At 30.9% G+C, this 23,965-nt stretch overlaps 3 protein-coding genes across 3 annotated transcripts; 1 reads left to right on the forward strand and 2 right to left on the reverse strand.

Annotated features, from left to right (window-relative positions):
• Positions 1-2,317: 2,317 nt before the first annotated feature.
• LOC129886275 (probable cysteine protease RD19D) lies at positions 2,318-5,539 on the reverse strand. The gene is made up of 4 exons (XM_055960891.1): positions 4,924-5,539; positions 3,295-3,414; positions 2,949-3,192; positions 2,318-2,863 (listed from the first exon to the last, which is right to left on the reverse strand). The coding sequence occupies exons 1-4, from the start codon at positions 5,452-5,454 to the stop codon at positions 2,592-2,594; spliced, it is 1,167 nt and encodes a 388-aa protein (XP_055816866.1). The 5' UTR covers positions 5,455-5,539; the 3' UTR covers positions 2,318-2,591.
• Positions 5,540-7,267: 1,728 nt separating this feature from the next.
• Positions 7,268-12,270, forward strand: LOC129899249 (protein SEEDLING PLASTID DEVELOPMENT 1). Its single transcript, XM_055974139.1, has 9 exons — positions 7,268-7,981; positions 8,535-8,749; positions 9,232-9,382; positions 9,480-9,671; positions 9,860-10,022; positions 10,136-10,581; positions 10,904-11,080; positions 11,284-11,439; positions 11,690-12,270. The coding sequence occupies exons 1-9, from the start codon at positions 7,493-7,495 to the stop codon at positions 11,987-11,989; spliced, it is 2,289 nt and encodes a 762-aa protein (XP_055830114.1). The 5' UTR covers positions 7,268-7,492; the 3' UTR covers positions 11,990-12,270.
• A 5,868-nt stretch (positions 12,271-18,138) lies between these two features.
• On the reverse strand, positions 18,139-18,886 carry LOC129886283 (SKP1-like protein 11). The gene has a single exon (XM_055960903.1). It carries the CDS (start codon positions 18,806-18,808, stop codon positions 18,311-18,313), a length of 498 nt encoding a protein of 165 aa, XP_055816878.1. The 5' UTR covers positions 18,809-18,886; the 3' UTR covers positions 18,139-18,310.
• Between the last annotated feature and the right edge of the window lie 5,079 nt (positions 18,887-23,965).

A 23,965-nucleotide genomic window follows, 5' to 3' on the forward strand; every position in this document is an offset into this window, starting at 1 on the left:
TGGTTCCTATCCAATAATCGATTTTCGCATTAAGACTCACTTACTTCAGATTTGCATCATGTAAAGTCTAAAAGGAGAAGAGTGCTCCCTTATAATATTTTTTTTCTTTCATATTTAAGGTTCAAACTCAAGAACTCTGATTAAAAAAAAAAAAAAAAATATTCATCTGGCCAAAATGGTTGTTGGCAAAGGCGAAGCTAGTTTATGATTAGGGATTCATCCAAATCCTCTTCGATGAAAAATTATATCATTTATACATTGTTAGAACTATTTTTTATATATAATAAATGTTGAACACTATTCTGCTAGTTCATATGTTTACTTCTTCAAATTTTAAATCGACTTAATAAAAAATTTGACTTCGTCACTAGTTGTTAGATACGATAAACAATGTTTGTAGGTAGGTACTCGAAGCTTTCATGAATAATCTACGAGTTACGAAAAAATTAGCTCATTTATTTCTAAGAGTTTATGATCAATAAAAAAAAAATCTTTTCTAGTAGTTAGTATTTCTTTTTGGAACATTTTCTAGTAGCTTATAGAATCACACATCAATAAATTAAGTAGTAGTTTGTTTGGCCAAAGTTTTTCTAAAGCCAAAAGTTGTTATGATTCAACAAAGATTGTATTTTAAAAACAATAATAAAAAATGAGGCGTTTGTTCAAGTTTTTAGAAGAAGAAAAATATTTTAGAATAAAAACAGAAATTATTTTGAGAAACGAAAATAAATAAATTCTACTTTTTGAGAAAATACATCTAGAAATACTTTTAACCAGTTTAACAAATATTGAATTATTGCTCAATTTTTTTAAAAAAATTAATCAATGTAAATACAATTTTTTTCCTCATCAACTACTTTCTTGAAAATCTTTTTTAGAATCTTTTTTGAAAAAAAAACATAAGTTATTTCAAAATTTTAACCAAACGAACTATAATTCGTGTGATATTTATGAAATAGCACAAAAAAAAACTATTTGGTTGTTAGTTAATTAATCAGGCTTCTTTCGTGGTGCATTATTCGTGTCAAACAACAATTGTAAGAGGTATAGCTATAATGTTACGTATAAATTTAGTAGTTTTCTTTTTAAAAAAAATTGTATTCATATTAAATTTTTTATTAAATATATGTAAATATTTAAACTGTGAACTGAATAATTACTAAATCAAGATAATTAATAAATTTAGAATTTTTAAACTTTAAATGGTGACTCTATTTCACTTTCTCGATAATTTCTCATTCAGTGTTTCGTATTAGCACCAGGGTTCAATAAGTAGTACGCATTAAATGTCCTTTCTCACATTGGACAGTTAGGATCGAAGAAGAGCAATGACTCATTCTTAAAATCAAAGAGTCGGGTGGAAGGGGAAAACCCCTCCGTTCCTGATTTGGATCCTATGGAACCACACCATTAGGAGCAAGCGCCCCCTACCACACTTCAAATGTAGAGAAACTATTTCAGTCCGTAGAGAAACTATTTCAATCCATAGATTTCACCTTAGGCCCAACCAGTTCAGTCCAGTACACATTCTCTCTAAGTTATTAATGGGCCTTGGCCCATCTATTAAACTTCTAAAATTAGAAAAAACTATCTTATTACGCAAACATTTCTATTATATTTTATTTATCAATTCTGTAATTTGTCAGAAATTAATAATTTTATATCCAATTTCAAGTCAAACACACTTAAATACATATGTTTTTACTATCGAATAGATATGCTTTTGCTATCAAATAAATACATTCTTTATAAAGAGGAGAGAGGCGAACGAGAGAGGCATTATATCTCAAAGTATTTCAGATACATACAAATTCGCTTAAATACAATATATCTAAAACAAACACCACTTAATTTTGATAGCATATATCAAAAATCTCATCCAGATACATTTATATATCAAGAGACCAAAATATGGTATGAATGATAATTTTAGAAACACACGAAATACATGAAAATCTATATAAAGAGGAGAGAGGCGAACGAAAGAGTCATTATATCTCAAACATATGGAAATCTGAGACACCAAATACATTCTAAAACACACATAGGAAGAGAAGCCAACGAAAAAGTATGATGTATTTCAGATACATACAACAAAAATCGCATCCAGATACATGTATATATCAAGAGACCAAAAATATGGTATGAATGATAATTTTAGAAACACACGAAAAGGGACATAATTAGACCATTTGCGTTGTTTACCCTTTAAATTAAATCATTCCCAGCAGTTTTGGAATCAATAATCGAAAACTAACTTCTATTATCCATAGAAAGATTGTTTCCGATAGTTTAAAATAGAACATAACAAATAATCTTCACCAAAATACTACCTAAAATAGATCAAGAAGTAACATAAGCAATAAATCAAAACAGATAACAGATACATATTCACAACATTAACCAATAAAAACCACATAATAGAATCCATAGTGGTATTGGGCCAAGCTACTTTCAAGTTTTAAAGAAAATAGAGCTTTATAATACATATACCTAAAAGTTTTAACAAGAGAAGTTGACTACAAATTTTATTTTAACTTGAAAGAATTTAGGAGCCAGAGAGACTAAACTTAGCTACTAAATTCATCTTCTTAGGAGGTTTGGGTCATAACAGCAGAAACCATTGTATTCATTCCACACATGCCATGTCCTCTACAAAGCTTGTAGTAGCCGTTTTCTCCCCATCGCTTCCCCCACGAGTTTTTTATGATCCAATATGGCTGGTTGCTCAATCTCAGAATCGAAAACCCCTTCGAGCCATAACCAACTAGCAATACTCCATGGTTAACCCACCTCTTTCCGCATATTAATGGGCACGATACACCTCCGATGTACGTTTGCATAAACACAGCATTCAATCCGACTACACAAAACAAATTTCCAACCACCCTTTTAGTCTAAAGGAAACCTTCATGCACAAATCATATTGAGAAATGGTTGGTGCTTACCTGCGAGAGGTCCATGACTGACTAAATAAGCAGCGATTTGTTGTTCATCGATGGGAATATTGGTGAAATTGGAAACTTTTACAGCAATTTTGTCTGGTCTAAACTTGCATTCGCCACGTTTACCAGTATAGGGATATGGATTTTCCTCTTCTATTCCTCCTGCTTCGATTAAGTACTTGTATGCATTTGTCATTAGCCCTCCCTTGCACCCGGAATCACAAGCATTTTTGTCCTTTTTATCACACTTTGGTAGAGAAAAAAGAGAGTTCATGATTCATGAATGTATCGTGTGCTAAACAAAGGCATGATGCAGGACATCTAATATACAAATCGAAGAAGAGCTAACCGTGTTATCACAATCTACAAGCTGTTGTTCACTAAGATTTAGAAGCTTGCCGGTGGCAATGAAGTTGGCTCCTTCAATGGATCCAGTCGTACTAAACGCCCAGCATGACCCACAAGTCCCCTGCATTGTTTGTACAAATGGTATGAACGTCTATCATTAAAAACCACAACGATTTTTGTTAATTGTTACTACGACTGAACAAATGTGCTTACTAACTGAGTACGAATACAGGATTTTCCAAAGCATAAGAAGCTTCAAGTCATATGTTCAAATAATGAAATACTACAAATATTGCCAAAATCTAAACTACAGACTTTATAATCATTTCAAAGTAGCGCTCGTCCTGTCAAATAGACTGTCAATCTATTGGAGTTGCTTAATGAAGTATATCTTTAATTTTCTGAAATCAAGAAAAAAAAAATCATCCTCAATTTGTACTCATATAGTGGTAATACTTTTCTATGGTAGTTGCTAGTAGAAATTGTTTTTATTTTTATACCAAATGAGATCAGGTCATCTATAGGGTAATTAGATAGTAAATCTTTACAATAAGCATTAATAACTAATAGCCCGATAAAAATGAAACTAATCTACTATCACATCACATGTTAAAACTAGATTGATCATGTTACAGGATTTGAGAGTATAAGTCCACTATTACTAATATATAAATTTGATCAGCTTGACGTTTAAATTCCTATCATTGAACCCTAAAACCTCTAAAATTAATTCTCATCTACTACAACTTTTAATATACACATTGGGTTTAATTATTTAGAAAAATTTAAGTGCTAAAAACACTAGGATTTCCAATGTGACAGACTTGAAAATTTTGATAGATTGAAGTAGAAAAAAAGATTTTTTTTTTTAAATTGAAATATCAAAAGTGCTATTAATAACCACCGGGAGATGTGTTCCCCAAGTTAGGTAAAAAAAAAAACAAGACACATGTAAGATTCACTTAGAGATCGTGCATCAATCATCATCGCATAATATAATACTTGAGCGTGGCTTCAAGCATTTATATTTGGGTATATCTTACTAAATAGAGTTACAAAATATAGTTAATAATTAAAATTCCGTTAAACTTGGGACACTATTAAATGCACGCCTAAACTATGCAAGCCTAAACTATGAGGAATCATAATTTTCCCTGAAATAAAGATTCACATGAATGCGGGATTCAAACTAAATGTGGAGAGGTAAGACTGAGAAAAAGTTATTGTTGTGCTCAATCTTACGGCTTCACATGTTAGAGAGAGGTTTACCATCAACTCAAAGTAAAGCATATTAAAACCCCTACACTCTTTAAAAGAAATGCATATTTGATAAACCAATTCCTCTAGCGCGGACTAGCTGGGAGTTTCACCTTCTAGTGAAATCTCGAGCTAGTTCTACACTTTTTTGTTTTTCAAAACTCCAACAATTTAAATTTGACCTAGAATTGAAAATTCAAAATGTTTAAAAGATATATAAAAAAAATTAGAGTGAAAAATCGACTTGTTTAAATTTCGAAATACGACGTGCACATAAATGAGGACGCAGCGAAGAAGTCATGCACATGAATATAACGAAGAAGAGCACAGTTGCAGCAACAAATAGTGTCTACTGATACAGTAGAATTCTCACCTGCATCTTCACCTCAGTAACCGCACCTTTCTCTCTCCAATCAAAACTCTTCGGCAAGTCCTTCACTTCCAGAGGTGGCGCGTGGGACCCAACTTCTCCCAACAAGGAGCTCCGGTCACCACCTTTAACACCCATATACATCCTCTCAAATTCCTCAGATGTCAGATCGGAAAACTGCGTAACGCCATGAACAGCGGTTGGATCCAAAGCCTGGTGCTCAGCGGCCTTAAGGAGATTCTTAACGAAAACACCGAGGCGGTGTATGTACTCCTCGCGTGTACTGTACTCTTTGTTGTATTCCTGAATGAATGACTTGAATCGGTGCTCGGCAGGAGTACCGAGGAGGTGGTGGTTGCTTCCTCCGTGCACGGTGGTTGTTGGATTTTGGTCGTCGGTAACTTGCCGGATTTTGAATTCTTCTGGAATTGCTGCTGCTGCTGCTGTTGTGGTATGGTGGAAGGAAAGTAGAAAATATGCGCATGTTAGAATTATAACGCTTATAGCGTATGTTAGACCTCCTCCTTTTTCCATTTTTGTTTGTGTGCTTTTGCTAATTGTTGAAGTTGTTGCTCTGCCTTTTCAATTCTCGTGAAGAAGAAATAGGCAAACGGTTTCTTGGTACAAGGTGGTAGAATTACTATTTTGGTCATTTGACTACAAGTAGTTTAAAATTTAAAAAAATTAAAATACAATAAAATTTATAGTCTTATATTAAAAATATGGGAAGTAATTTTTATAATTCTAAATATATGAATGTAAAAAGTTGAAAAAAATTAAAATAAAGTCAATAATTTGTGGGGGAAGAAATGGGTGTGGAGGGGCAATTTGGGAATGTAGTCTTAAATGCTGCATGCAAAATTATTCACTTGGTTATAAGACACGTACTGGGAGTTTGAAACGGCAAGCTTCTATTCGTTCGCCACGTTTACAATTTTGTCCACTTTATAAGTTTCGAGCACAAATTGTCCTATCTTATTTTGTATGAGATATTATTTGGAATTGGAATTGAAAGCAAAGCGCTATATCAAGAGGGAGGGACAGAAAAAAGGAAGGGCTTCGAAGAAGAAAATTGGGGTGAAGTAAAAGGAAAATTGGCCCAAAATGAATTGGAAAAGTTGGAGGCCCATTTATCAAGGCTATGGAACCTAAGAACCCATTTGGATTTCAAAATCAAATCGAAGGCAATCCAATTTATTAGAAACTCAAACATTTTTACAAAATAATGGGCTTTATATAAGCCAAGATTCTTTTAAAGTAATTTTATTTTTATCACTTTTGATAATTTCAGTCTTGTTCATCCATTAGAACATATGGCGATATGTTAGGACTAGTGAACAATTTCACACAATTCATACTTAAGTCACAATGCTCTGACAAAAATTATGGCAAAATTAGTATATGCATATTCATTATAACTTATGACAATCCGTTAGGACTTCCATGTTGGAGACAAGCTTTGAAACCCCAAGCTCCGAGTTCTGAGTAGGAAACTATTTTGCAAAACTTATTTTAATGATGTCAAAATTTAAGTAGTATCGTAAAATTAACCTACTTATATAAATCACCTAAATAATTCACCACCCTATATTCAATACATGAAGTAATTCATGCTCAAACTAACTCTATTTATTTAGCTTATTTTATAAAATGAACTATTTAAGGGTTTGAGACTTCCATGTTGGAGATCTCAAGTTCGAAATCTATTATCTGAGTCGAGCTCGTCGCACTGGACTTATCTAGTGCAAGTTACCTCTTTTTGTATGATTTGCAAATTTTACTATGTATGCGTTAAAAGATAGCAATAATGGATGTTTCTTATCATAAAAAAATGAACTATTTAAATTAATGTCCAGTTCACGTAGAAAGATAGTCCCCAACGTTATAATCTCTCTCCCACCTCCCCCCAATAAATATCTTCCCTTAAACCCATTTTTCTTTGTCAAAGAAGAATCCGTTTTTTCCTCCTTTCATTTGATTATCGTGCACGCCTTATTCACATGCCAAAACAGAACACTTCAAACTTGATAAAATTGCCTTTCAAATTTACTCAATTCAACTTTAGTTATTTTTAACAATCGAATTTTTATTTAGCAAACATCATTTTTTTTATAAGAAACGTCACATGAAATATAATTCGATGTAAAAATATAAATTTATGACCCATGCAAAACATAAAGTATAATTCGATGCAAAAATAAAATAAAATTTACTTTTTAAAATTTTATATCAAATTAAAATCAAATAAACAAATTGAATGGAAAAAATGCAAATGAGTATTCAAATTTTTTTTAAGCAAGGTAGTGAGAAGTTGGTCTCAATTTTGTGTGGTCCGTAAACAAAGCCACCCACGTGGTTTCTCCTCCATGGTCATTGTAATGGCTTCTTCTTTTTAATGGACCCTACTTTACCTCCATTGTAGGAGATCCTTTCGAATCTTCTTCTCTTTCTTCTCTTCATCATCATCTATTTCTCATCACATTTCAGCAAAAACCATTTACACAACATCTTGTACAGTAAAGAGTGTAGAAATTGGGTATTTTTTTTGAGCTGAGGTGAAGAGATAGATACAATGAGTGTTTTGAATTCCACTTTTATTTTGATTGATCTTCAGAGTTCTTGGTATTCAGCTAAACACATACCCAATTCCACTATTTGTTATTTAAACCAGTCTCAATCTGCTTCTTCTACGTTCTCAGCGGCATTTCGTCGAACACGTGGTGGGAGGTGTAAATTTCCGGCTGCGGCGGCGTCGATTCAATCACCGGAAATCAGGAGACCGAGGGAACGTTCCAGTGCAGGAAATGGATTGTCGTTGTTTTCTCCTAATTTGCCTTCCACTTCGAGTTCTGGGGATGAGGTTATGTCGGATTTGGACTTGTTCTTGGAGTTAGTGCCACTGAGGATGAGAAATGAGCTCTTTATGCATCAGGAGATTGGGAAGTTGATTGAGGTCGTTATGGATTTAGGTAGGAAGCCCCTCGCACGATTTCCTTCCGGTGATTGGATCATTTCTGAACAGCCTGTAAAGCTTGAGGATCTTCACCATGCCATTTCAAAGGTTGTATGAGTAAAAAAATATTACTCTTTTCAATTTGTTTGTGTTACTTTCCTTTTTAGTCTGTTTTAAAAAGAATGCATCTTTCCTTTGTTGTGAACTCTAACCACAAGATTAAATAACATTTTAGTACAATCACATATCTTTAGTTTAAACTCTGTGCCAAATCAAAATCAGATAAACAAATTAAAATGTAGGAAGTATTGCAGGTGTGATGTGTCTAATTTAACTGAAAATTGTTGAATTGACTCTATTATGTAGTACTATAATAGTTAGCAATATTGTCATGTAGCAGGATAGAAAATTGTGGATCTGATTATGAGATCATCTTTGTTAGAATAGAAGTTCAAAATTAAAACTAAAGCTTGTGCTTTACCTTTATTTTATTTGATTTGATTAGTGGGAGTCAAAACTCATTGATCCGAATGCTACTTATAGTAATAAAATAGAATAGAAGTACTTCTCTTTTGTCTGTGAGTGCATATGTGAAAAATAGTGTGAATATATGGTTATGGAATTTGTTGTTTAAAGTTGATAAATTTGCTTCATTCTTTAGGTGGGGGATTTCTCAGATGACAACCGTTCTGGTATTGACAGTTCCCTACATCGTATAAGTGCAATTAGAAACCGTAAAATGCAAATTATTGGCCTTACCTGCCGGGTAGGTCGAGCTGTGTCTGGAAGTGCTGAGATCATACGTGACTTGGTTGAAGGAGGTGGCTCCATATTGGTGATAGGTCCTCCAGGGGTTGGTAAAACTACCTTAATCAGGTATCAAATTTCTGTTTGCTTTGTATTAACCTCCAAAAAGTAATTGCTTGTTATTGTTTAGCGCTACTTGTTACTAAGTTTTTCTCCCATGATTTTCCTTTATGTTAGTAGTTGTAGTATTACTTTGGGAGTTTCTTGTTGTTCCATTTCTGTTACTATTTAGTGTTTCTTGCACTTTAACTATAGTATTATTTTGCTGTAGTGATGGTTCCTTTTCTTTAAGTATGTTTTGTCATGTTTTCTTTCTCATTGTGTCTTTGCTTCTTCTCTCTCGTTGTTTTCTTTTTGTCAAACTGCTTTTACTTGAGCCGAGGGTGTATCATAAACAATCTCTCTATCTTTCAAGATAGGGGCAAGGTCTGCGTACACACAACCCTTTCCAGACCCACTTCTGGGATTACATTGGATATGTTATTGTTGTTGATAATCTTAATCAAGAATGGCTGGTACCTATCAATGAATGTGAAGCTCTTTCTGTGCAGAGAAATAGCCAGAATGCTGGCAGATGACCAGAAGAAACGAGTCGTTATTGTTGATACATCTAATGAGATTGGAGGCGATGGAGATGTTCCTCATTCAGGTATTGGTTGTGCAAGGAGGATGCAAGTCCCAAATGTTAACCTGCAGCATAATGTGAGCAGTGGACTAACATTCGTTTACCTTTCCTGCTATTTGGATAACCTCTTAACTGTATTCTAATTTCTCGCTATGTCTCTCTTACTTCGAGCAGGTAATGATTGAAGCAGTTGAAAACCATATGCCCCAAACCATTATAATAGATGAAATAGGGACAGAGCTCGAGGCGTTGGCTGCTAGTACAATTGCTCAGAGAGGAGTACAACTTGTTGGGACTGCTCATGGAAGTACCATTGAGAGTATAATAAAAAATCCATCCTTACAGATGCTTGTTGGTGGCATAGAGGTGTTGAACCCTGTCCCTCTTCATTCTGATTATACATTGTACTCTGCACTATAATTTGTAATACATGTGAACAGTATGTTAAGTTTCAACTTTGTTTAACGTTTCTCAGAACAATGTTTAGTCGGATTTTCACAGGGAACATTTTTCATCTAGTCCTAATATATTATGTTTTATTCACTTTGAATCAGAGTGTTACTCTTGGTGATGAGGAAGCAAGGAAAAGGAAAGTACAGAAAACAATTCTTGAGAGGAAAGCCCCTCCAACCTTTACATGTGCTGTTGAGATGATATCAAGAACTCAGTGTCGTGTTCACCATAGACTAGATTTAACAGTAGATGCTTTATTAGCAGGTATATTAGAGTTTGCTTTCCTACCCTTTCAGAATTTTCTTACATTGCGAAATCTCTGGACTACGTTCAGCAGCTGATATTAGGTTCTATATTTTATCTTTTTGTGGACGCAGGAAAATCTCCTTTGTTTGAGATACGGGGATTAGAGAGTGAAGCTGAAAATTCAATCGAGTCTTCTCTGTTCACTCAAGAGGATCAAGTTAATGACTTTGAGCTAACTGATAAAGTGGAAAAGAAAGAAAAAATGGAGTCCGATAGGGAATTTGTAAAAAAGAAAGCTAAAGTGGAGTCTGATATGGAGTATGTAAAAAAGAAAGACAAAGTGGAGTCTGATATGGAGTATATAAAAAAGAAAGTTAAAGTAGAGTCTGATAGGGAGTATGTAAAAAAGAAAGATAAAGTAGAGTATGTAAATTTTAGTATGCAATCCAGTAAAGAAGACAGAAAGGTAAAATTTGAATCAGATGAGGAAGATGATGAGCATCCCAATTCCAAGAAATCGGGCATCAGTGGATATGCCAGAAAAAAGACCTCTCCTGTGTATGTTTATACTTATAAGGTAAGTTTGTCATTCCGTTTAGGCTATTATCATTTGGAGAGCTACATACATTGCCATATTTCTGTTTGCTTTTCTGCTTCCAGCACATACTTTGTAAGGGGACACTGGAGAAATTACTTTGAAGTATATGTTTTACTGACTTGTATACATATTGCCTGTCAACGAAATGAAACTTAAAAATGTGTTTATTCTGCAAACAGATATGAATTTTTTTGAAATTATGATGATGTTGGGACTCATGGATGCACAAAAACTCCTCATTATGTGCATACTTGACATTGATGTGTAGATTCAAGCATAATCTATTTCTGTCTTATTATAGATTCAAGAAGCTGATCTATTGCAAGTTGCAACTGTTATGGGGCTAGAGGAAGAAATTGAAGTAACGGATGATATTGGTATTGCAGATGCTATTCTAGCATCTAGTGCTGAAATGAATCAGAATCCTTGGATTCGTAGCGTTGCCAAATTTCATCAAGTGCCTGTCTTTGTTGTAAAGGTATCCTTAATGTCCCGTTACTTACATATTTGTTTGTTTTGGGCCAATCGCATGACCTTCTAGATTGTTGTGAATCTAGAGACCTCCATTGTTATCTCTTTGGCTGGGGAAAGACGCCCAAGATTTATCTTTTTTCTTACTCAAGATTAGCTGCAATTTTGAAATGGTATTTTGAAATTACCATTTCTTTGCTTATTATGCAGTCAAATACCATGGCGCAAATGGTGAAAGCTATCCGTATGATTCTTGGAGTGGATTCTCTTCACTCAAAACAACCATTAAAAGATTCATTCGATATTGAAATTCAAGAGGATGCACCAAAAAGGAGGCCTACATTGGAGGAGATTGACGCCTTAGAGGTTTGCCTCTTTAACTTCCAGTATATATGTTTGTTAGTGAATCAGTAGCATTTCTAGGGGAGATATTAACCCATTTATTTTTAATTTTCTCTTACTCCTATAAGAGGATAATAGTAATATAATTGGTGGATGATCATCATAACAAAATTTTAACTTGATCAAAATATGTATGATGATCACAACCAAAGAAGTTAGTTCCTCACATTAGAAACTCAATTGATGGAATGTACATTTCTCTGTCTCGTGATAGGAGGTTCGCCTTGCAATTGAGTATATAGTCATACCTGGTGGCGAGGCTGTTGAACTTCTCCCAAGGCGCTCTGAGATAGTTGCCCAACAAATCAAGCTGGTTGAGAGTTATCAACTGGCTGCAGAGTATTCAGGTACCGAATCAAACCCGAGACTACAAATCCTTCCACAGAAACTATACAGGAAGACTTCTGTTAAGACCTTGAAATCCAGTTCAAGTCAGAACAACACAGGTTCCGACTCATGGATTGGTAAGAACGGAGGCACTGGTGTTGCTCGACTGCCTTTCTTGCCTGAATAATTCAGATAAGTTCCTTTGCCGCTGCTTCAACCTTGGTTGAAATGTTAAAAGGCAATGTACAGTGATGTATATCTGTATCTAAACCCCTGTAGATTCCATTGTTTGGTGTAATTTTTTTGTGTTGTCAGCTCATTTATTCCTTGCTAAAAGCACTTTCAATACACTGTACAGTGATGTAAATCCTCCAAAGGAATGAAATTTAGTAACTCATTCCATAAAAATAAAACAACATTGGACGTAAAATATAGGAGTCCCATTCTACTATATTGTCTATTGAAGTATGAGCACTTGTATCTTCTATCATGTTATGAAAATGGACGTTGAGCCGCTATGAGGTGAAAATTGTTCGAGATCATATAAAAGATACTATTACTTGAACCCTCAACCAGTGCGGGACTTTAACTTTTAGCTTATGGAGAGAAAATTTGACGTGTTCTCAACTTAATTGTGTATCTATAGGAGGTGATGCTAAGTATTACGTGGAATTAATCGAGGTAACTTGGTTCGAATACCGCCATCACTAGCAGCATATTCAGTGTATTTCTACAAGTGTAGATTAGGGAAGGAAGAGTATAAACAGTTCTTACCCCTACTTCGTGAAGATACAGAGGTTGTTTCCGAAAGACTCTTAGATCAAGTAACACATAATAGAGCAATTTGAAAAAAGACAAATTGGTCCTAACGCCATGATTATAAAAATAAAACAAAAACAACTTATTTTTATACCACTCAATTGATAATGTAAATACAATCTAACCTCTCCATAATAGCCTCGTTTCTTAAAGATATTGAGTTCACTTTTATAGCTATTTGTTATATACATGTACAAAATATTTGATATTTAAATTTTATTTAGGATTATAAACAAAAGAATAAAAGACCAGAAATTCATTACTTGTTCAATTTATTTATGTTAGAAAAGATAGTATTATTCATCAGTTGAATTTTTTTATAAATTAATACATACAATACCAACAAGGTGGAATGTGCAGAACAATGAAAGAATGCAAAAAGTCTTCAACTTTATCTTTCAATAATGTATAGAAATTTGCATAAGACTATTATAGAAAAATATTTTTTTTTACAAAGTGTATATCGTTATAATGATGAATATTGCTATTATTTGGTAAAAGACTGTTTTAAAGAGGTAAGATATAACGTAAAAATTCAATTTTAATAAAAACATGCATGTTGTAATAAAATACAGTTATAAAAGATGGTGATTATAAAATGGATTAACCGTACATAGAGACTGCTAAAGAGAGGGCACATAATTATATTATATCTCTCACTTGGATGATTCAACCCCCTCACCCCACCCAAAAAAAAAAAGAACAAATTATTTTTACACGAATATGCAGATAAATGTATTGTTTATTTTTTCTAGTTGGTAAACATAAATTAATCACTCATTACATATGATCATATACATATTATACATGAATTATACATATATTATATACCCATCAATTATTTTCAATTTATCTATTTATTGGACGATTATTTTGGTTAATTTTATTTTTAAAAAAAGAACAAAAGAATATTGATTTATATGATTTATATTTTATTTTTGTTTTTTGTTTGTTAGCATCAATGATCTATGCTACTAAGTTTAATAGACTACCAAACCAGCTCATTTTATGGAATTCCTTAATAAATTTTCATGCAAATAAGAATTGAGTTTTACTCTTTGTATAATTTTATTGACTTTTCATTAAACTCTATCACTTATTACTTGTTCTTTTATTTAATATTCCCTTTGTTTTTTTTTTAATTTTCATTTTTTTTAGAGTCAAACGATATGAACTTTAATTAACATTTTAAGATGCATTTTTTTATCATATTGATATGAAAAGAATTGCAATCTATAGTATTTTTTGTATAGTTTTTGAATATCTAAATTTTTATTTAAAATATCAAATTAATACAATCTAATTTAGCTTTGAAAATTAATCTAATTGACTCTCAAAAATTGCTACATGACAATTAAAAAGGAAGAGCGGAAATAGCTTGTTGACCAGTCAATAGTTAAATTACTTACTAATTTGAAAAGAGGAAAGATATTATTATATTGACTGAATTAATATAATCTTTGACTCAAGTAATTCACTGAATTTTATAACATTTTTTGCTCCTTTATATATTGCAAATCATGGCAGGACAATTTACAATATTCTCTCAAAAGTACAAGCATATTTAATCAAAGTATTTCTAAATGGCAAGAATTTCAGTCTACTATTCATGTGTCCTCCTTATCATTATGTATCTGTCTGGTTTGTGCATCAAGGCTCTCCCATTTTATTTTAAAATTATTTTCATTTACGTTTTATCTATTTATTTTATTATTAATGTGATTCTAGTTGGAACGTATGTAAGTACAATGTATTTGCTTTTTTTATTTATTTTCTACTCGGTGTTCGGTGTTTGTAGTGGAACTCTGATTAAATTCGGCCGATTTGGTAGTGATTCTCTTAATAGGATTTTCTCTATATCCAGGAATCGAATCTGAAATTTCTGATTAAAAATGAAGCAGTTTGTAATCCAGTGCGGCCCTACATGATGTAGCCTAGAGTGACAGAGGCTAGATTTGGCTTTGAAAAGACTAGATCGATTGAGCCTAATGATCCCAACCCATTAACCAACCCAAGACCAAAATTGTCCGTGTTATTTTTTTGTTTGATCGGCCCGGCCCAACCCCTTGACATGAATTTTAACACACACAACCAGAAAAAAAAAACTACAAATTTATTTGCTTTCTTGAATTGGATTCTTTATTAATTTTTTTATTTTATTTTTAATAATATATATTTTTTTAATTGTTGTAGTCCTTGACCCAACGATGGCTCAGCGCAAGGAATGCAGTACTGATTATGACAACGTAACATGTGCGGTGAACGATGATTGTGCTTCTCTCTGCCAAGGAACATATAAAGAACAATTATATTTTTTTGCTTGTATGATGAAGGGACCTGCTCATATTCATATTTGTGTTTGCTGGTATTATTGTTAAACGCGGAATGTTTTATGCATTATTAGATTATTTATTCTTATTTATATAATGTAATTTTTGATCGAGAAAATATATTCGGGTGAACACTTTTCTATTCCTTGATTGTATAAGGTTGATGTCCTATTGTCAAAGTGAATTCACAATCACTTAATTTATGGTATTTGTCTTTTTACTAGAATAAAACCGTTGAAATTATTTTTAAAAAAAGATCCAATTGAAAATTCAACTCAAATAAGGAAATGCTTATTCAAGTAATTAAGGAAATCCTTGAAGACCTCATTGATTATCACCACTTACCTCATAAATATATTTGAGCATGTTTTCTGTAAAGTTTTTTTTAAAAAAAATTATATTTAAGATTTAAATTCGATTTTCTCTCCTACTTACTATATTTGGAAATGAAGAATCAAATTATCTCTATATTTCTTTTTTCCCTACTTTTTCTTATTAGTGTTGAACTTAAAAACTCGTTTAATGAATTTTTTCGTGATATTTTCGGAGGTAGATCAAAAACGTCAACGAAGATCACCGAACATGAACAAAATACGAAAGATATTAGACAACGACAACTTAAATTACTTAGTTAAAAATTGTTTGGCTCTTTAATTATGGGCGTCACTCTTGATATCGACAATGATATTTACATCAAAATATTTGAGTTTCAATGATTAGTTCTATTTTTATTAGAGACTATCTACATAAATATTTTCTTAGGGAGTTAAAAGATTATTTTTTTTCTGATGGTCATCTAAGTAAAAAAATAATTACACAAGTTATTTTTTTCATCACATAAAAGTCATTTAATTAAAATCTAAGTATCTAAAATACAAATTTGACCAGAAAATACATAGTTTGACCAAAATTATTTGATGTAGATTCCCTAAACATTTATATGCTTAATAAAAATGGATTAAATGTAATTAAATCTATCTTAATACCCAATTTTTCACTGGATTATCACAATCTGATTCCTTTTTGACTATATAAATAGTACTATATATTAGAACCATGACTAAATAATTCATAACATTTTCTCAAAAGCAAAGGCACAATTAATTAAAGTATATAAATGGCTAAAGTTTCAGTCTACTACTGTCTTCTTCTTCTTCTTATCATCATGTTTTTGTCAGGTTTGTGCATTAACTCTCTCATTTTCTAAAAAAAATATGAAATCATTTTTTGTTTACATTTTAATTAGCTGTTTTATTACTAATATTATTTTAGTTGACAAGTTAGTACTCCCTCCGTTTAATTTGATTGTTCTGTTTTGACTTAACACAAAGTTTTAAAAAGTAAAGAATTTTTTTGAATCTTGCGGTCTTAAATTAAATATATGCAAAATGTATCAAAATGTTCTTTAATCTTGAGATCTTAAACATGTTATGTGGAAAGTTGAAATTAAAAAATAGCTAAACAAGAAAAGAAATATTCTTTTTTTAAACGGGTTGAAAAGGAAAGTAAAACAGGTAAATTGAAAACGAGGAAATACTATCTTTTTCTTCAATCAAGAATGCTTCTAATAAGCATTTTAATTAGTAAATTTTTTTGTTGATAATTATTATTTTAATACTATAAATTTTTTTTAGCCAACGATCTATTAAAAATAGTTTTTCTATCTTATAAAAATAGGGATAAGATTCATTTTTCTCAGAGCTCACTTACGATTACAATGTTATACTGAATATGATGTGGTTGTTGTATAGTCCTATGAGAAGACATAAGAAATCAATTAACAATATATTGTTATCTTTTTTAGTTGAATTCTTTAACTGATTTTAATAATGTTTTTTTTGTGTTTTTTTGTTATAGTCCTTAGCCTGACAATTTCCCAAGATCACCAAGTTAATGATTTGCAATGTGTTGATCCAATGTCCAATGTAAAATGCAGAGAAAAGGAAGATTGTCTTATTATCTGCCATAACAAATATCAAGATAAATTATATGGTGTATCTTGCATAAAAAGCCCATATAGTCCTACTAGTATTTGTCTTTGTGCCTATTATTGTTAAAGGTTAAAAGTTTTTTTTTTTTGATGAAGTGACAAATGTTAAATTCTCTTGTTAGACTTAACATTTGTTTGATCAAATTATAAGGTTGTTTAATTATTAATATTATAATAGTTGAAAAGTTAGTACTATCTTTTTCTATTTTAAAATTTCTCCATGAATGCTTCTAACAAGCATTTTAATGTTAATACATTAGATTGTTTTGGTACACGTATATTCTGTTTCAATTTATTTGTTTTTTTTTTAATTAATTCATTTAAAAAATAATCTCTTTTTTAAAATATTTTTTTAATTTTTCAACTTTGTATATGATTTGTTTAAGACTATTAGATTAAATATTATTTTGATATATTTGAAGTATTTTTAATTTAAAATCACAAAATTTAAAAATATTCTTTATTTTTTTACACTACATATTAAGTCAGAACAAAATAAATAAATTAAAATGAAGAAAATATATAATTCCTAATCACAATTTAATTTCTTGCATAGATCGATTCTACTAAAAAAACAAAATGAAAACAAATCTCAAAAGTGGACCGCTGGAGGTCGATTTTTGGGAAATATCGAACAAATATCAACCTCAAATCGGAGGTCGGTATTGTCCTAATTGGTATCAAATTGAATGGGACGGTTCGATCGGTTATTTTTAAAAAATTATATCGTTTAATTTTTTTGGATATTTTATAATGTATAATTAAAATTAGATTTTTTAAAATCATTCTAATCATATCGGTACGGTTCGATTAATTTTTATTTTTTTTTACTTATAAAGTGTCACCTCAAAATATACTATTATTAAAATATTTCTTTCATAAGTATGTTCAATATTTAATAGGAGTGTTTGCATAGATATTTAATAGGAGTGTTTGAATAGATATTTAATAGGAGTGTTTGCATAGATTTTGCCGTATTATTTCATGAAGTATCTATTATAATATATTTTAATTTTAAATTTAATAAATTAAAGAGTAAAGTCTCAAAATCGCCCGGAGCCTAAGTGTTTAATTATGTATTTAATGATATAATGCAATTATATTCTTCCTTTCCGTCTCTGGTAAGAGGAATATGACCCAATACAACTCTGTTTGATCATATTCTTTATGGACAATAATCACAATATAACTACTTGATTTTCAAATGCAGAAACAAGTTATATAAATTTGAATTTTAATATGAATCAAACTCTAAATTTGAACTTGAAAAACAATTAATAAGAATCAAGAATAACTAAAACTCAAAACCCTAACTAAAGACCAAAAAATAAAAATAAATTAAATCAACCCTAAAAATCAAAAAATAAATCTAATCAAGAGATTCGTCAATTTCATCTCCTACATGAGCCCACTCATGTTCTTGACGAAGCTTTTCTTCTTCCTCTGGCGTATAATCATTAGTAATATTAAATATCTTACGAACAGCATTACAGGACTTGTGTTTAATTCTATCAGCAATCGATAGACACAATAAATCCATCAAATCGCTAATGTGAAGATAATTCGCAGCCACTACAAGGTTAAACATATCTTGATAGCTCTTATCCTTCACGAAATTCTGGTCATAATTTTTTATTTCTTCTTCGTTTGAATCCGTTTTCTCCACATGCTTCTTCATGTACTCGATAATTATGATTAGGGTTTGGGTATCCACGTTAGGTAGTGGGATAAGGCTGTAATCGTCCTCAACCATGTTTTTTATTGTTCCAGATTGAACCGCAACCGATTCTTCAATCTCAAATTCGTCGTTATCTGACGATTTCAAGATCAACATTTTTTTCTGCTCAGTTTGTGATGATGAAGCCATTGATTTTTGAGAGAAATTTTTTAAATTGTGAAGAAGGAAAAAAAATAAAAATAGAATTATGTGTTAAAAGAAGGCTGTATGGAGTAGTGTATTTATCGGGGCGATTTTTTTTTTTTTGGGTGGGGTGGGGTGGGGTGGGGGGGTTTCCAATTCCTAGTTTTTATTGGTTTATGAAAAAAAGGATTCCTTGTAGAATTAGTATTACATAAAAATTATCTTATTTTTCATAAAAGGAACTATGACAAAATTTGATTAAAATCCTAATTAAAATGTGAGAAAAAAATAACGAAAATATTCCTTATGTTTAAAGGTTGATTCAAAATGTTTCCTTAAATTATTTTTGAGCAGTTTTGGTAAACTATTTTGCTAAAAAATGAGTTTTTTTCTTCTTTACATATTTAACAAATTCTATTCTAAATTTATTGGAAATCGAAGGGGGCGGGGGGGGGGGGGGAGTAAAACCAAAAAATCATTTATTATTATAACTATTGACTCTACAATGGTAGAACCTAATGTTGACACCCAATTTTGACCCTCCACAACACAAACTAGCTATCGAGTTTCTTTAAATTTCAAACACTTCCAGGTATAAAGGGATAGACAGTCTAAGAGAGTGCCAAGAAAGAACATATACCTATCACTTTTGGAAGGTTTGGAACCCTCAATTCATCCGACTCAAGGAGAAAAAAAGAACAAGGGCTAAAATCATTTATTTTGATTTTTTTACCCCATATTGTAGGGTGGATCTCAGAAGGGGAGCCTTGGAGTAACTAGTAAAGTTATTGCCATGTGACCAAGAGGTCACGGGTTCAAGATTTGGAAACAGCCTCTTGCAGAAATACAAGGTAAGGCTGCGTACAATATACCCTTGTGGTCGAGCCCTTCCCCGGATCCTGCGCATAGCGAAAGCTTTAGTACACCGGACTGCCTTTTATTGTAGGGTGGATCTCGAAAAATATGAAAGATCTCCTTCCAAGCCGTACATACGACTTCCATCGAATACGACTTTCCACAGAATTCTATACGTATCTATGAGATCGAGTATGGAAGCTCAATAACTATATTTTTAAGTCAGACTTGTACTAAAAAGAAAAAGTCATACAATGCAGACGCAACGCTATACCGTCAGTCTTATTTGTTTTAATATAACGAAAGGCTACTTCAATGTCGGAAACAACCAGAAACTCGAGAGGGTTGCCTTTGGAGAAGTGTTTGACTTCGCACGTACCCCTGCTAATTCTTTTTCTAATACTAAGGCCGCATATCTGTACTCATTAGTAGGAAAAGGCCCTTCGCTTGTCGAGTATGATTTGATATAGTTTCAAAGTTTTAATCTGGAGCCTCGCGTTGCGGTACGAATGGTTTGTTTTCAAATCAGCTTCGAAGAATGGCCGGGAATCGTCTTCCTAAAAGAAAAAGAAAAGTCTTTAAAAAATAGAGTTTTCAATTCAATGGAGAATCTTTCTAAAAAAATCTCTCTAGCAAAACGCAATTCGTCGAGTTCGGAATTGATCGATAGATTTCTCGAAACAAACGAAAAGGAAACGAGAGATGAAACATAAATCATGGATCAACTGGACTAAGCTTGAAGATCTAATTACAGACTAGAAGCGAAAATACCAATTAGCTTTTATAAAAAAACAAATATATTTTCATGTTATTTTTAATTGTTTTTATCTTTTTATAAATTTTAGTATAATATACATATTTCTGTATAACTATATCTTTTATTACTATTTATGAGGTTATTCGAAAATCATCTCAAAAGATTTTATTTTTTACTAAATACAATGTTAGTTAGGTTAGTTTAATTATAGTTTGTATTTTTAAAATTTTTAATTTTTTCTAAAAAAATAAAAATAAAATCTCATTCTCCCACCTAAAATATTCATGAAGAATTTGGGGGTTTTAGAGTCTAAATAAAGGCTCATATTATCATTAAGAAGGAGGAAGACGTAGAAGGTTTTTTAGCCACCCAAAGTTAGAAATTTTCTTAACTTAGCTAGGATCTTGGACTCTTGTCCTCATCCTAAAAGTTGTGAAATTTTTTAGCTTTCAATCTTTATTTTCCTTCGAGGAAAATAGGAGATTGAAGTCAAAATTTAGCCTAAGAACGGAGTTCTTATAACGTCGAACCCACGAAGGTTCAAGTCTAAATTTTCAATATTTTCTTTTTGTGGATTGGAGTTCCGTCAAGCTCTTGGGTGGTGGTGAAGTCGTCTTCCGCTCGTCGACTTCAGCTCAAAAGAGGTAAAAAAATTCTCAACTTTATTTTATTTAATTATTTCATATTTTATAATTAGTTGATTTGTAGTCTTTTTTTAAGCATGTATTAAGAATAGTTAGATTAATGATAGAAATTTCTTATAGTTAGCATGTGTTAGGATTAATTAGCTAGCATGTGTTAGGATTATTTTATGAAAGCACTTAGTTTTGTTCATTATTTTTCTAAGTAATTTTCTTTGACAATATAAATTTTCATGGTTTCAATTTCTTCTTTTAACATGATTTAGATAATAAAAATATGCTTAAGTTATTATTTAGTTAGAACTTTCATGATTTAATTGATTTAATTCTTTCTTTAAAATTTGAGTTAGTATAGCGTATATATTGATTCTGTGTCCTTTAGTTACTTGAATATATTTCTTCTTTACTTTTCTTTATCTACATATAATATATGTTGTTAATCACCTTTAGTATGACCATCATTTTGATACCTTAACATATCATGATATATTTCTTGGTTTAGTTTGAAATGAGTAGATGTTTATTTAATTTTATTTTGGTGCATGTGATCTCGATTCGAGTCCATTTTTGGATTTCATCCTTGCATATTGTTGAGTTTTTAGTCTCTCATCATCTTGCTCAAATTGCTGGAAAGTTGATACATGGAAGTGAAACTAATATTCATGGTTTGAATATTGATATTAGGCTATATACACGTAATACAGGTGGAAAACAGTGTCGTATACACTGATATATAATATCTATACAGTCTGATATACAAGAAAATAATATTGTATACATTGATATATAGTATATATACAATCTAATATACAGTGATATACAACATACAGGGAGAAAACTGGTGGTATACAATGTGTATACAATTCGATATATAGAAATAATATTGTATACACTGTATACAATATACATACAGTTCGATATACAGTGTATATACAACTGCAATATACAGTAAAATTTTGCTTAAGGCCAAAACGCAGATGACCCAACAGCTTAGTCCACGCGTACAAAAACTAAGTGTTGGGCCATATTTTTCATGTGTTATTTATTGTTTATTTATATTGATTCGGGTTGTAATAATTTATTTACTTATGTTATTTATGCTTGCTTAAATATTAATTTTAATTTATTTTAACTTAATTAGATTTTCCTAAAGATAATCAATTCATGTTAATTTACTTTTTAAATGATTTTATACCTTTACTTAGTCGTTTGATAAACTTTTACTTTTTTTTTATACATGTATATTATTTTCAATGTTTAAGTTTGATCATTTTTTCTAAAAAATAATTTTAAAGTCTTTGTTTCCTTTTAAATTAATATTTTTAAATGTTAGTCAAATAATTTTTTAAATCGTCTGATAACCGCGCATTAGCACCACTTGAATGCTTAACATATTCTCAAAGTGGAAATAAGAACCTCATACCTTTTTTCTCTGAATTTTAAAGACTTAAATCTGTTAGGTTCTTTTAAATTAAGTTTTCTTAATTTCTTTAAAAAATTAAGTTGCGACTCTTCTTTTGTAAAATTGATTTTTTTTTCTATAAAGTTGAAATTAATTTTAAACCGTCTTTTTTCGACATAATACCTAAAAAATTGCTCTTTTTTCCTTATCTCGTGGTTTGATATCATCTAGCCTCTAGCTAGGAAAATCCTTAAATTTATTTATTATTTGTAAAAATAATTATATTTTCACTTACTCTCCCTTTACTAATATACTACTCTGTTTAATTAATTTAAGTCTCTCAATTTATTGTTATTAGACAACAACAGTAAAATGTTTAGAATGATTTCATATGGTGAGGTTTAGAGTAAGTGAGGTGCACGTGAATCTTATTTTTATTTTTGTGGGGTAAAGATCATGTTTTAATAGATCATTAGCTAAAAAAGACACCTTGATAAAACAAAAAATAAAATAAGTCGTCAAAAATATTGCTAACACCGAAATCAAACATTTTTTTATCAATACTAATTTATATTTTTGTGTCATGATATACCACACATTATATTGTATAAAGCACAATAAGTTATACAATAATTTAATTCCTATAAAACTTATGCCACAAGAGGCAAAAATTCAATTTCAAACTCACATGTTATATCATTATGAGGCATAACTCAATTTCTACATAACTTATAAAGTTCTTTAAATTTATGACAAGCGAATTAGGTCATATACATACTACAGAACTCATGTTACATAATTTACAATACTAAAGTTTTCTTTACTTATATATGCCAAGCGAATTAGAATTAGTGTCATAGATAAGGATATTTTGCTCCATAAATTTTCATTAAATAAGCAGTACGTACAAAAATTAAAAATCTAATATATTTAAGACCACCCCATAATTGGGTCAACCATGAAAAAACTTCAATATTTTCTTGCACAACTAAAGTTTGTTATCTAGTAAAACAATGTGACATTGACTGGATTATAACAATCTGATTCATTTTTCACTATATAAATAGTATATATTAGAACCATGGCTAAATAATTCATAACATTCTCTGAAAAGCAAAGGCACAATTAATCAAGGTATAAATATGGCAAAAGTTTCAAAATTCACAAATTATGTCATAAGAGGAATAACTTAATGTCTATACAACTTATAAAGTTTTCTAAACTTGTCTTTAGCGAATTAGATTATAGAAATACAACACAACTAATGTTACATAATTTACAAAAACTTATGATGAGCAAGGCTAAAGTTCTCTAAACTTTATGTCGAGAGAATTATGGCCATATATATAAAAATATCCACAACTTTTTATTAAATAAGCAGTATAGGTAAAAATATTAAAGCTGACCATATTTAAGGACAAATATTATTGGAAAAATTACTTGATTGAGTGCTTTTTAAAAATTAATTATTGATTTTAGTGATATTTTTTATTTATTACCATTTATAG

This window comes from Solanum dulcamara, chromosome 1 (genome assembly GCF_947179165.1).
Source record: "Solanum dulcamara chromosome 1, daSolDulc1.2, whole genome shotgun sequence".
Classification (NCBI taxonomy): domain Eukaryota; kingdom Viridiplantae; phylum Streptophyta; class Magnoliopsida; order Solanales; family Solanaceae; genus Solanum; species Solanum dulcamara.

What these genes read in the sequence shown, in the direction of transcription:
- LOC129886275 (XM_055960891.1), bottom strand. Translation starts at nt 5,454, where the DNA reads ATGGAAAAAGGAGGAGGTCTAACATACGCTATAAGCGTTATAATTCTA. An exon ending in TTACTGAGGTGAAGATGCAG is followed by an intron (nt 3,415 to 4,923) that starts GTGAGAATTCTA and finishes CAAACAATGCAG; the next exon opens with GGGACTTGTGGGTCATGCTG. An exon ending in TTGTAGATTGTGATAACACG is followed by an intron (nt 3,193 to 3,294) that starts GTTAGCTCTTCT and finishes TCTCTACCAAAG; the next exon opens with TGTGATAAAAAGGACAAAAA.
- LOC129899249 (XM_055974139.1), top strand. Translation starts at nt 7,493, where the DNA reads ATGAGTGTTTTGAATTCCACTTTTATTTTGATTGATCTTCAGAGTTCT. An exon ending in ATGTTAACCTGCAGCATAAT is followed by an intron (nt 9,383 to 9,479) that starts GTGAGCAGTGGA and finishes TACTTCGAGCAG; the next exon opens with GTAATGATTGAAGCAGTTGA. An exon ending in TGCTTGTTGGTGGCATAGAG is followed by an intron (nt 9,672 to 9,859) that starts GTGTTGAACCCT and finishes ACTTTGAATCAG; the next exon opens with AGTGTTACTCTTGGTGATGA.
- LOC129886283 (XM_055960903.1), bottom strand. Translation starts at nt 18,808, where the DNA reads ATGGCTTCATCATCACAAACTGAGCAGAAAAAAATGTTGATCTTGAAA.